This window comes from Pongo abelii, chromosome 10 (genome assembly GCF_028885655.2).
Source record: "Pongo abelii isolate AG06213 chromosome 10, NHGRI_mPonAbe1-v2.0_pri, whole genome shotgun sequence".
Classification (NCBI taxonomy): domain Eukaryota; kingdom Metazoa; phylum Chordata; class Mammalia; order Primates; family Hominidae; genus Pongo; species Pongo abelii.
In genome coordinates, this window is record NC_071995.2 from 42,327,180 (window position 1) to 42,342,072 (window position 14,893).

Genomic DNA, 14,893 nt, shown 5'->3' on the forward strand with positions numbered 1-14,893 from the left:
AACCTGCTCTCTTCAAATTTTGTATGCATAGAAATCACCTGGAGATCTTGTTAACATGCAGGTTCTGATTCAGAAGAACTGAGATAAGTATAAGATTCTGCATTTTTAACAAGCTCCTAGATGGTGGCCCATGTTGCTGGTCCTTGGATCATATGTTGGACCTCAAACACTGAGGTCTTGAAAAAGAAACTGCCAAAAGAGTATAAAAACAGGATTACTTATTTTTAACAAAGCACAAAACCATCAATCACAATTCTCATTTCCACCTGCATCTGGAAAATGGGCAGAGATTTTAGAATGTCACCTCTGCTAGTAAGTCAACTCCATGGAGGCAGGGGTTTAGTAGGAGGGTTTTGCTCATGACTATATGACCAACACCCATTATATGCCTGGCACATAGTATGTGCTTAACAAATACTGTGAATAAATGAATGCTGAATAAAGAGTCTCTATATTATTTCTGATGATAGAAGCCAATCAAAATCAAATTCCCAAGAAGAACCTATAGATCCACCTCAGAAAAAAGTGCTTGTTCCTAGTGCTATTTAACATACAGCTATATCACTAATTGATGATTTATCATTTCTTCCCTATATAGCATCCAAAGCAATCATGATCTCTAATAGACTTAATTACGAGTATTTTATAGGTAAGTCACTAAGTTGAGGGGGGAAAAATCAGCTGACGATGAAAGGCATACAACTATGGGGAGCTGTTTCAAAAGAAGAATACAGGCATACCTTGTTTTATTGCAGTTCACTTCAACTGCCTTTTACAGATAATGTACTTTTTATGAACTGAAGGTTTGTGACAACCCTACAATGACCAACAGCAGGTGCTTGTTTCATGTCTCCATGTCACGTTTTGGAAATTCCCACAATATTTCAAAAATTTTCATTATTATTACATCTGTTGGGGTTATCTGTGAATAATGATCTTGATTTTACTATTCGAATTCTCCTAGGGCACTAAGAACAGCGCCCATATAAGATGGCAAACTTAATCGATAACTGTGTGTGTTCTGATGGCTCTACTGACTGGCCATTCCCATCTCTCCCCCTTTCCTCAGTCCACTCTATTACCTGGGATACAATGATATTGAAATTAGGCCAATTAATAAGTGTTCAAGTGAGAAGAGTTGCACGTCTCGTGTTGTAAATCAAAAGGGAGAAATGTTGAAGCTTAGTGAGGAAGGCATGTTGAAAGTCAATACAGGCCGAAAGTTAGGCCTCTGGAGCCAGTTAGCCAAGTTGTAAATGCAAAGGAAGGAATATAAAAGTGTTACTCCACAGAACACATGAATTATAGAAAGTGAAATGGTCTTATTGATGACATGGAGAAAGTATGAGTGGTATGGATGGAAGATAAAATCAACCACAACCTTCCCTTAAGCCAAAGCCTAATCAAGAGCAAGGCCTGAACTCTCTTTAATTCTAGAAGGCTGAGAGAGGTGAGGAAGCTGCAGAAGAAAAGTTTACAGCTAGAAGAAGTTGGCTCATTATGTTTAAGGAAAGAAGCCATCTCTATAGCAGAAACGTGGAAGGTGAACCCGCAAGCGCTGATGTACAAACTGCAGCAACTTATTCAGAAGATCTAGCTAAGACCATTGGCCAAGTTAGCTATACTAAACAACAAGTTTTCAATCAAGACAAAATGACCTTCTATTAGAAGAAAATGCCATATAGAACTTTTACAGATGGAGAGAGAGAAGTCAATGCTGGCTTCATAGTTTCCAGGGAGAGGTTGACTCTCTTGTTAGGGGCTAACGCAGTTGTGGTGACGTTAAGTTGAAGCCATTGCTCATTGACCATTTCAAAAACCCTGGGGCCCTTAAGAATTATGCTAAAACTATTCTGCCTGTGCTCTATAAATGGAACAATGAAGCCTAGATGACAGCCGCACATCTGTTTATATCACATTTTACTAAAGATTTAAAGTCCACTCTTCAGAAAAAAAAAGTATTCCTTTCAAATTATTGTGGCCTGTTGACAATGTACCTAGTCACCCAAGAGCTCTGATGGCAATGGACTAGGAGATTAATGTTTTAATGGCTGCTAACACTACATCCATTCTACAGCTCATGAATCAAGGAGTCATTTAGACTTTCTAGTCTTATTACTTACGAAATATATTTCTTAAGATTATAGCTGCCATAGATAGTGATTCCTCTCATGAATCTGGGCAAAGTAAGTTGAAAACCTTCTGGGGAATATTCACCATTCTAGATGACACTAAGAAAATTTGTGATTCATTGGAAGAGGTCAAGATAACTACACTAACAGGAGTGTGGAATAAGTTGATTCAAGCCCTCATAGATGACTTTGAGTGGTTCAAGACTTCAGTAGAGGGAGTAGCTGCAGATGTAGTGGAAATAGTAAGAGTACTAGAATTAGAAATGAAGCCTGAAGATGTGACTGAATTGCTGCAATCTCATGTTAAAATTTGAGCAGATGAGAAATTGTTTCTTATGAATAAGCAAAGAAAGTAGTTTCTTGAGATGAAATCTACTCCTGGTAAAGATGCTGTGAGCATTGTTGAAATGACAACCAAGAATTTAGAATATCACAAAAATTTAGTTGATAAAGCAGTAGCAGGGTTTAAGGGAACTGATTACAATTTTGAAAAAAGTTCTACTGTAGATAAGATGCTATCAAATAGCATTGCATGCTACAGAGAAATCTCTCATGAAAGGAAGAGTCAGTTGAAAAATTTCATCGTTATCTTATTTTAAGAAATTTCCACAGCCATCCTAACCTTCAGCAACTATCTCCTTGATCAGTCAGCAGCCATCAACATCGAGGCAAGATCCTCCATCAGCAAAAATATTATTATGACTCTCCGAAAGCTCAGATAATTGTTAGCATTTTTTGCAGTAAAATATGTTTAAATTAAGATACATACATTTTTAAAGACATAATGACATTGCACACTTAGACTACAGTAGAGTGTAAATATAACTTTTATATGCACTGGGAGACAAAACAGTCTATATGACTTGCTTTATTGCAGTATTAGCTTTATTGCAGTGGTCTGGAAACAAACCAGCAATATCTCCAAGGTATGCCTGTATATGGATAGCATTGATTGTGTCTTCAATTAGCTTTGTATGAGAAACCACGCCTAAGAAGAAATTTAGAAAGGTTTCATCTTTATCAGGTTTGATTTATACATTTCAAAATCCTCTCCTATCAAAGGAGACCTTTGCTTCAAATTTTAAAATGTCCTTTTCTCTTATTTGAATGTCTTAATGGTGTTCAAGTCTAGAAATGAATGGAAATTGTTTTGAGTCTGAGAAAGTTGAAGCACAGTAGAAAGTAAATGATGAATGAGACCAGATGAATAGCTAATGCAAGTTCAAATTTAGCTATGTCACTTAGTAGGGATTTTCAGAACTTCCATAACAAAATTCTTTAATTGAAGAAGGAATGATTCTCATGAAAAAATAAATCCATTATTTCCTCAGCATTGTAAATATGTTACACAGATGTTCCTCAAAGCCTAAAAATACTTTAATGTTTCCATATATCATATTAATCCTGAAAGCCGTTTTGTGTAGCAACTTTTCCACTTGATTGAATGGATAGATGATGCCATTAAAAGGTCAAGTCATGACATTTGGAAACATCAGAAATACTTTTGCTCTTCTCTATCTCTCTTTCTCTCTTTTAAATTTTACCTGTGATGGTTAACTTTATGTGACAACTCGACTAGGCCAGGTGGTAACCAGACATTTGGTAAAGCATTATTCTGGGTGTTTTTGTGAGGGTGTTTCTGGATGAAATTAACATTTGAATCTGTAGACTGAGTAAAGCAGATTATCCCTCCCTAAAGTGGACAGGCCTCATACAATCAATTGAAGACTTGAATAGAACAAAAAGACTGAGTAAGAGGGAAATTTCATCTGCCTGAGTCCTTGAATTAGAACGTTGGTCTTCTCCTAACCTCGGACTGGAACTTATACCATTGAGTCTCCAAATCTTGGGCCTTTGGACTCAGACTGAAACTATGCCACTGGCTCTCCTGAGTCTCCAGCTTGCCCACTCCAGATTTTGGGACTTGACAACCTCCATAATCATGTGAGCCAATTCCTCATAATAATAAATCTCACATATGTATATAATATACAACACACATACAGACACACACACACACACACACACACACACGCACATCCTATTGGTTCTGTTTTTCTGGAGAACCCTGACTAATACAGTATCCTTAGACTTTTTTTTTTTATTTAAGAAATTCTACCATAGTATATACCACAGAGAGGGCATCATTAATGACAGTTTTGAAAGTGACAGTGTCTGTTAGAGTTCCCTAATTAATCCCATAGAGCTCAGCTCTCTAGGTTATTTCTCCTAGCTGTTAGCAAGCCTCCCATTAGATCCAGCAGGGACTTGTGTGCTGGGTTTGCAATCAGAGAATTGAATTCATTCTGTAGCTTTCCCTTCATATCTCTTGGAGCAACTTTGTGAGACTAGCACTCATCTTACTCTTAAAGGAATCCTTTCAGATTTCCTCTATATATCATAGTTAATCATATGCAAATATGGTTATGGCAGGAATTCATCACTAAACAAGTTAGTTGTGAGATGGTAAGCAGCTGAAAAAAAAGAGAAGAAAGGAGGCCGAAGGGGTAAACGGAAAAAATGAAGGAAGGAAGGAAGGAAGGAAGGAAGGAAGGAAGGAAGAAAGGAAGGGGTGGGAGGTGGAGGAAGAGAGGGGGGAGGGAGGGAAGAGGAGGGAGGGAGAAAAGAAGAAAAGAAGGAAGGAAAGAGGGGAGGGAGGGAGGAAAGGAGAGAGGGAGAGAAAGAAGGAGAAAATGCTGGAGCAAAGGAGGTTGGTTACATGATTTCTCTAATGGCAATGAGCTGCTTTCTGGATGAAATACAGAATCAGAGCGAGACTCCGTCTCAAAAAAAAAAAAAAAAAGAAGAAGAAGAATTCAATTTTTAAAGTAATTAACTATGATTAAAAATGCCTTTGTAAAGAAAAATCTTATGCTACTCTTTCTTATAAAATTAACTAGATTCAACATTTAATAAATAAGTTAGTCTGGGCATAGTGGCTCATGCCTGTGATCCCAGCACTTTAGAAGGCTGAGTGGGATGGTCACTTGAGCCCAGGAGTTTGAGACCATCCTAGACAACAAAGCAAGACCCCATCTCTACCAAAAATAAAATCATTAGCCCGGCATGATGGCACAGTGAGACCCTGTCTCTAAAAAATTAATTAAAAGTGGTAAAGAGAAAAGTCCACAGAATTTGAAGACAGATGACATGAATTTGAACCCTGAATTTACTGTCTGCTGCCTGGGTAAATGATTTTGAAGGAGTCATTCGATATGCAAGCTCTTTAGTTTTCTAAACTACAAAATAGATTACAATAAAACTTTCATCATCATAGGACTGTTGGAGGAAATAAGATCATATATATGACCAGCCTAGGCAACACAGTGAAACCACGTCTCTCCAAAAAAATTTAAAAATAAAAAAATGAAAATAAATTAGCCAGGCATGGTGGTGCATGCCTGTAGTCCCAGCTACTTGGGAGGCTGAGGTCGGGGGATTGCTTGAGCGCAAGAGGCTGAGGCTGCAGTGAGCCATGATTGCACCACTGCACTCCAGCCTAGGCAACAGAGTGAGACCCTGCCTCAAAAACAAACAAAAACCCATGATAAGTGAAAAGCATTTTAAATGCCTCCAAAGAACCATAGTTTTGCTCACATTATTTTGTACATAGGCTAGAACTCCCTGAAATGCAGAACAAGAAAGAGGGTAGAAGAGGCATCATTGGCCAAAAGATAGCATTAAAAAGACAGGAATGAGGTGGGAGAAATCAGTGTTTTTATTGACATAAACGACGAAGTTTAAAAAATAGATACTTGAACTAGATGTCTAAGATGTCTAAATTTAAAAACTTATTAGTTAATGTTTGAGGATTCCAACTTGGCATATCACATGTGCTTAGTAAACAAATGTTTACTAAGATTCCCATCTTCAGGGTCAACTGGTATTTATTACGCACCTTATACATACCAGACATTTCATGTTGAAGTGAGTTGCTTTGCAAATTTTAGGTAGAATTCAAATCTTAGGGGAAAAAATGAGTGTTCTGTAAAAGCAATTGTGAAGATGGGGAAACTTCTAATAGTTGAGGTCCTTTTAATGTGTATGTTATTTATCAGTGCACATACAATTTAATAAATAATGAATGTTATGAATGAACAAATTCCTTTTCTTGCACTATTCAGAATAATTTTTAAAGCCCAATAGAAATCAATTTAAAACTGAATCCCTTTTTAGCTACAAAAGTCAGTACTATGATTAGATTTTCTTATATATAATACAAACGCAACTCAATAAACTCAGTGCTTGCCCTGAGTCATTCTTTAGTGATGAGTCAGCCTAATGGTGCCCATCAGTTCAGCATATCTAAGCATTTCAAACTATCAGTAAACAAATCTTTCTTAAGCTCTACATTGCCTCTATTTTAGAAGTTTGTGAGAAATCAAGGAAAATAAACAGGCTGTGATCACTAAGCACTTATAGTTGAGAGAAGCATACACAGATACATGTATTGAATTCTGAATGCTTAAATAACACGTCTGAATTAATAAATAACTGTATATAATAAAGTACAGTAAGGCCTCCTCATTTAACATAGGTAGGCTCTTGGAAATGGCAACTTTAAGTGAAATGGCATATAACGAATGTAACCAACTTTAACATAGGCTAATGGTTGTAAATAAGGGTTAAGTTCTTTCAGCATATTTCTGGTCACAGAAACATCATCAAACTTTTAACTAAAGACCAAAACACTTCTAATATTAAACATGGAAATAAACGTGAGCTATACATACATTTAAGAACCACTAATAAAAACAAGTAAGATAATTATTTACCCACTTTTTCCAGTTCAGGGTTGGCGATGGCTGGAGCCTGACCAGGCAGCCCAGGGGACAAGGCAGGAACCAGCCCTGACCAGGATGTCATTCCATCATAACACCACTCACACACACCTACAGTCACTCACACTGGGGCCATTTAGACACGCCAATGAGTCTACCATACACAGCTTTGGGGTGTGGAGGAAACTGGAGTATCCAGGCAAAATCCACACAGACATGGGGAAAATGTGCAAACTCCACACAGACTGTGACCCCAGTCAGGAATATATATATTTTTTCTCATCAACATTATAATGAAACAACATTAAATGAAACGACGTTATTTGAGGATGTGTTGTATATGCCAGCTGAACAACTGGTTATAAGCCAATATAAAGTGCTAATTGTTCAGTCAGATAAGATAAAAAGAAAACATGAGAAAGTAATTATATGCACACAATAAATTCATCAGGAATTCTTCACAGAGAAGATGAAAATTAAGCAGAGTCTGTAAGAAAGATTAAATCATGGACTGGTATGCCAAAAAGCTAAAGGCATGTCTGTCAGATTGTATTAGTTTTCTAGGACTGCCATAATAAAGTACCACAAACTCGGTGTCTCGCACAACAGAAACTTATTGTCTCACAGTTTTGGAGGCTAGAAGTCCAAAATCAAGGTGTTGACAGGATTGGTTCTTTCTGAGGGCTGTGAAGTACAACTTGTTCCATGCTCCTCACCTAGCTGCTGGTGCTTGTTAGTGATGTTTGGTTTTCCTTGGCTTATAGTCACATCATCCTGATCTCTGTCTTCATGTTCACATGATAACTTCATGTTCACATAGTGTAATTTCCCTATGTGTCTGTATCCAAATTTCTCATTTTTATAATGAAAGCGATCATACTGGAATAGGGTCTCACCCTCCTTCAGCATGATTTTATCTCATCTTAACACATTAAATCTGCAAAATCCCTATTTCCAAATAAGGTAACATTCTCAGATGCTCATGGTTAAAATGAGAATGTAAATGTGGGGTGGGGTGTGAGGGTAACATAATTCAATTCATAACTCAGATGAATCATTATCAGCAAAAGAAATGATTATGATAGGTGACCTGCCCAGGGCTAACGGATAAATAGCTACATGTGACCAGGTGACATATAGCCCTGGAAGCTGGGCAAAGAAGTTCAGACTTGATGTGGTGAGAAAGAAGAAGGCACCGTGAACACTCAAGTAGAATAAATGATGTTTTATGAATGTTAATTTGGACAGTGGGTCCTGGTTGGTCAGGAGTAGGAAGAGACAAAGGAGGCAGAATGTCTAAACAGAAGGTGACATGAAGTGAAAATGACACCTGGAGGCAGGAATCAGAATGAAAGAGATTGAATGAACCCAAGAGAAACTAGGCTATCAATAAATAGGCTATCAAGTATCAATTAGGTACTTGGAGGTGGGGTCAGACTATACTAAACTACTTCCCATATTCTTGTTAATTTGAAGAAATGCCTTACAAACTTACTTTAAAATTCATTAATAAGGCATCAATTACCAATTTTTATAATTATGTGTGACATGCAATCATATAAATGACTCACTTATGCAGGACTCTTCCTGTTCTTGGTATAATATCAAAGGCTTAGATAGGAAAAATGCCACTGGTTTTAACAAGTTTGGAAATCACAAAAACCTTCTTCATTGTAATGCGCTATTGGACTGACACAGCTGTCATCCCCAGCAACTATTATTTGCTGAAGAAAGAAACTTACAAAATGACTCTGGAAGCCACCATCTAAAATAGAATGCCAAGATAACCCTAACATAATACTGAATAGTAGAATGTGAGGAAAGAAGATATAGTCAAAACATCAAAAGATCCCATAATTTTCAGTGTCAAGTGAAGACATGTAGCAAAAACCAGTCTGAAAAACAGGATGTCCAACATAATTTTTGACAACTTTTATATCTTATATGTAGTGACAAAATACCAGATGAGAGGTAAAATATTTAAAAATGTAGTAAGAAATCTACAGGAGATGAGATGGATGGATGGATGGCGATGAATATATAATTTTTTAAAGACAAATGTGATAAGCATGCAGTTAACAAAACACTAACGTAGGCCAATATACTTCCAGACATTCCAGATCCCTTATAGGAAAAGCTAGACAAGCCATGCTGTTATAAAATCCTAATATTATACTATGTTTATAAATATCTGAGGTGTTGCAAAACTCACTGAAGAACAAGAAGTTATCATCTGCCTGGCTGAGATACTGGGGCAAGGAGAAAGGGTACAGAAGTTAAATGAGAAAAAGTGGGTCGGGCAGAAGAATCCCTTCTTTAGCTTCAGGTCCCTTAAGCTACTTTCTTTCTCCATCCCTTTGTAGGCAAACACCTAGAAGAACTCTCTCTCCTTTCTTCAGGTTCATTTTTTTCCCTTAGACAATATTCAGTGTACTCCAAACTGGCTTGTATCACCAACTTTGCACCAAAATCGCTATTGCTGTCCTCAATGTCATCTGTGAGGTTCAACGCAAAGGACATCTTTCAGTCTTCATTTTTCTTGATATCTCAGACACATCCTACTTTCTTCTTGAAATTCTCTCTTCTCTTGGCTTCTGTGACACCACCTTCTCTTCTCTTTCCTCCTACATTTCAGCCATGGCTTTGCTATCGCCATCACCAAATCATCTTTTCTATAAAATGCTCAAATGTTGCCCAAAACTCTCTAGACAATCCCTTCTATCTCCTCAATTAACATTTAGATGCCAAAGAATTCCAAATTTTCTGTCTAACTTAAACTTCCTTTAATGCCAAATTGAAGTATATTCAACTAGTTACTCACCTTAGATGTGCCATAGGCACTCCAAACCCATCATGATTTTCTCACTCAATCTGTTCCCTAAGTGAGCAGCACCAACATCTGCCTATTTATTAGTCCAGAAACCTGGGAATCAACTTCTAAACCTCTCTCCTCATCATCTACTATCACCAATTAATCAAGACTGGCTGGTTTTACCTCACAAATGCTCTTAGATGCATCCACATCTCCACTTACATTTTTAAGACAAGCCCTCACTGGCATTCGTCCATTGGTTTCCCTGCATCCAGCCTTTCTCCTGTTCATCCTACAGCTGGAGTAATATGTTTAAAACACAAGTGTGGTCATGAAACTTCTCAGCTTAAAATCTTTAATTAGCTGTCCCTTGTTCTTAACATGAAAACTCTTAATCTTTAGTGTGACCTTCAAGATCCTGCTTCTCATCATCAGTCTCACTGGGCACCTCTCCTGTGCTTTCTGCTACTGACCTTCCTTTGGTTCTTAAAAAGTTCTTTCTACCTGAAGGCCCTTAGACATGCTGATTTACCCATGTAAGAGATTCTCTTATTTTCTACTCTTCCTTCTATGATTCCCTGACTTTTACTTACCCTTTAGATTTCAGAATAAAACTCTTCTTGTTCAAGCAAAATTTTCCCTAACCCCACCACCCAGATCACATGCTATTAACCTATTTTTCTTTTAGAATAGTTGCCACATTTGCAATGAAATGTTCTTTGATGTAATGAAATGGCCTGTTAATTATCTTTCTTGCCTGACAGAATATTAGTCATGTATATCTAATTTACTGCTTTATCCTTATCTCTAACCTTGCACAAAGTAAGTACTCAACAAATATTTATCAAATGAGTGAATGAACTCCAATAGTTACCAGTGTTATGATAACCATGATCAGGAAAACTATAGTAAAAATCAATAGTCTCAATTGCAGTCATATCATTAAACAACCCCACAGATTTAGTAAATAAAATTGTATGTTATTTGCAAACAATGGCTTGCTTATTTTTATGTATAATCACAAGTGTAATTTAAGGACCAAATACGTAACATGTAAAATTGCATTAAAAATGTTTAAAAAGGTGTTCCTTCTAAGAAGTCAAAACATCCTCAAAGTTAGCAACCATGCCATAATCAAAAGGAAAGCCATATTTGATAAGAATTATTTAAATCCTGAATAATATTGTTATTTGGAATAAATAACAAAAGATATATTAGAAGTCCTTATGTATAAAAAAATTCAAGATATCTTGAATTTGATGATATCAATATGTTCAACAAATTTTTCCACCAGTTTCTTATGTTTTGAAGATTATATATTTAAATGACAATTAGTATAAAGTTGTAAAACATCTGTCATTGTATAGTGCATTCAAGATGAAAACAGCTGCCAATCTGTGCCACAGATTTTATCCAGAACACTTCCAGATAAAAACTGAGTGACTTGGTCTTTATGATTAGGCCAATTTTCAGTAAGTTGCATTAAACTAGTAAGGTAATCTAAATCTCTGGCCCCTTTCCTTAACTTCTTTCCTGTCTCAATAAATGGCAATGCCATCCATGTGTTGCTCAGATTCCAAATCTTGGCTCCTCTCGATCAATTCTACACCACAATAAACTAACTGCAAGTATTTTTGGCTCTACTTTCAAAATGTACTATGACTATACCTCACTCCTCTTCACCTCCTATAACTTTCCTTATCCAGGCCATCAACATCTTTACCTGGACCACTGCAATAGCCTTCCAACTCATCTCCAATTTCCACTGCTCCCCACCACACCCAACACAATAGTTCATCTATCACACTGGAGCCAGAACTATCCTTTTCAATACAAGGCTGAGCATATCACTCTCCTTGATGCAACTCCGAAATCCTTGCAAACTTTCCTACATTACCTGGCCCCTGCCTAATTCTCCAACAGGATTTTCTTCTTTTGTCTGCTCCACTACATTTTCCTTCATTTTGTTCCTAGAGCATTCTAAGCTCATTCCCACTTACAGCCTTTCCACTTTTTATTCTTCTGGTTGAAGTGTTCTATCCAAGATTATTACATAGCTGTTTCCTTTCTTATCATCAAGTCTCAGGTTAACCACCACTCTCCCCTCATTCCGTGTCCCAGAAATTGACCGCTCTGAATAAATCCCCAGCCAATCTCTAGCACATCATCCTGTTTCATTTTCTTCCTATTAATTTTTACTACCTAAAATTGTTTTCTCTAGTTCTATAGTCACCCACTAATTCTGTCTTACCCCCAGAATGTAAAGCTCCTGAGCAGGGGAAATTCTTAAGTCTTGTTCATCATTTACTCCACTTTACACCAAGCCTAGAAAAGTGTTCAGGACGCAGTAGGTGCTCACTAAATATTTATTATATGATTGAATATACTTAGTAGCATCAAAAGCAGCTCAAAATTTTTAAAAAAGCAATAATCATATAAGTATAAATTGAAAATAAAATATCACATGAATTTGTATCATGCAGTTTCATGTTATACATATAAACTACCAAAGGGGCTTGTTACATGTTAGAAATCTCAAATATTATAATGAAAATACATTAGTTTCCTAAGAAAGTTTACCTCTATGTTATGTAAGGGTAAAAATCAATTTTTATGAAAAATCTTTTAAGATGAGGAATTTTAAATAAATCTGCATTATGAATGGGGAAGGGAAGCCATATTTCTTTTCTTCTGCAAAACTGGAATGATCTCTTTAGGACTGAATCATAACATTTAAAGAAATATTTTGATCCAAAGGTCAATTTAAAAAATGAATATGGACTTTTAAGAAAAAGAAAAACTATTTAAAGCTAAGGGAAACAAAATAAGTTGGTTTCCCAAGAGCCAACAAATCATCCTGCAGCTAAACAGAAGCTGTGTGTTTATACCTGAGGTTTTCCATCTCCACAGATCTATGACATATACTTTTCATGTGGAGTGGGTAAGTTTAGAACTCTCCAAAACTTTCTCTGAATGCCCAAACACCTTTAAATCAATGTTCTTATTTGTGGAACTCATTAGCTAGTTACACAATTAACAGGAATGATTCAAATCCGTACCTCAGGGAAATCATAAATTACCACATCTCATGGACTTCTTCAGGAAGAGTCAAAGCCAGAGCATTTGCAAATGCCAAGAGTCTACTCACTGTATGTGGACAGTTTCTGTGACAGAATAAACTATCTTGGATATTAGTTAAGATTTTTAAAAATTAACTAGAAAATGATTTACTCCACTGGAGCTATTTACTAAATACTACAGAGCGTGAATACGACCACTTAGATTACTTATAGTAGCAAACAGAAATAGCAGTAGGCACTTTATCTTCCTGTTAAGTGATTGCCTTTGTTACACAACAGTGTCTGGAAAAATCTGACTACGATTCTAACTGCAAGCCACAGTAATCATGTCAATATGTGAGCTATCTGAATATCTAATTATGAAAAAAAAGAAGGCAATTTCACAGTGGAAGAATTGTTCTAATTCAAGAAACCAGCCATATTAACTTATTAGTCTGACATATAGCAGATAGCTGAAAAACTTTAATTTGAAAGATAATTATTTTTAGCTGATTAATATGCTTCAAATTAAATTCACTGCTTTTAATGGGCCCATCAACTTGACAACCTGGGAAATTAATACATTTTGCATGCAGTAATCCTAGAAAATTTATACAGCTGAGCTACACATCATTACAAGGATTACCTTCACAGTAGGCATTATCCTCTCGAAGAGCCCTAAAACCATCTCGACAGCTACAAACAGCCCTGTCATTCAGATTTCTGCAGACGGAATTCTCCATGCAGTTATGCCTTTCAGAACAAAAGTCATAACCTACAGAAAAAAAAAAAAGAAATTTATTAAGGTAAATGAAACTATGACAATGCAAATTTTTCCTACTTAATATTTTCTTTAATTTTGAAGCTATGACTCCCTAAATAATTTTTTAATTAGTATCTTCATCAACATTTACAGAAGAATCACATGCTATGAGTACCAAAAAGTTCTTCTTTATGTTTAACTCAATTAATTTATATTTCAAGTTAACTCCATTTCTTTTGTGGTTTTTGACTTTATAAATGCTATCTAGTCCCTAATATCCTAATTATAACCCTCCATATATCTGAAAAAAAGAAATATTATTAGGGTCCAAAATGAAGATTTATAATATAGAAGATAACACAATGAGAAGGTAATCTGGTAACTGGAGGTTCAACATTATCAATACCTGTGGGTAAAACGAACCAAGCCAGATGAAATGTACCTATTGTGTATTTAAGAAATTAGACAGCTTAGCATCAAAAAAAAAAAAAAAAACTTTCTAAATGTGTTAAAGATGAATATTAAATCACTTTAATCTAATTTTCTCTAGAAATCTGCAAGGCAAAGTATGCTCACTCTAAAGAGGAAGAAAATTTTTAGGAATTACAGAGATTTCACAGATCTCAGAGTCTTTTTTTTTTTTTTTTTTTTTTTTTTTTTTTTTTTTTGAATTTTTACAAGTTCAACTTTAATCACATAAAAACTATGCTTCTTTATGGCTCTGTCCCCATTCCTTCTGGTTGTTGATATAACTCAGAGTCTTTATAAGAGAAAAGAAAAATGGAACATTTTATAAATAGTGGCAGCAATCGTGCAATTTCTCAAGATCTCTTTTTGTGGTCTGAATCCCTTGTTCAAAGATCATCTAAGATGCTGAAATGAAATCTTCAAAACTGGAATCTATATTTAATGGAAATTATATAATTCAACCAGTTTTAAATTGCTTGCTGTATGTTATCTATCTAGTTTTGCAGTTTCTAATAGATTACTATTTTAGCCCATGTAAAGAAAGAAGGTGGCTGGGCGTGGTGGCTCACACCTGTAATCCCAGCACTTTGGGAGGCTGAGGCAGACGGATCACTTGAGATCAGGAGTTGGAGGCCAGCCTGGCAAACATGGTGAAACCCCATCTGTACTAAAAATATAAAAATTAGCTGGGCATGGTGGCAGGTGCATGTAATCCCAACTACTGTGGAGGCTGAGGCAGGAAAATTCCTTCAACCCGGGAGGTGGAGGTTGCAGTGAGCCAAGATCGCGCCACTGCACTCCAGCCTGGGCAAAAGAGTAAGACTCCATCTCAAAAAAAAAAAGGACTAAAAAAGTATATTTCATGTATCTTAGAATAA

At 36.2% G+C, this 14,893-nt stretch overlaps 1 protein-coding gene across 8 annotated transcripts in view; it reads right to left on the reverse strand.

Annotated features, from left to right (window-relative positions):
• Positions 1 to 14,893, reverse strand: part of NELL2 (neural EGFL like 2) — a 361,455-nt gene that overhangs the window by 175,086 nt on the left and 171,476 nt on the right. For all 8 annotated transcript variants that reach the window (XM_054526601.1, XM_054526600.1, XM_054526603.1 and 5 more), the window contains 1 exon segment: positions 13,431 to 13,559. In XM_054526601.1, the coding sequence (XP_054382576.1) occupies positions 13,431 to 13,559 (129 nt within the window).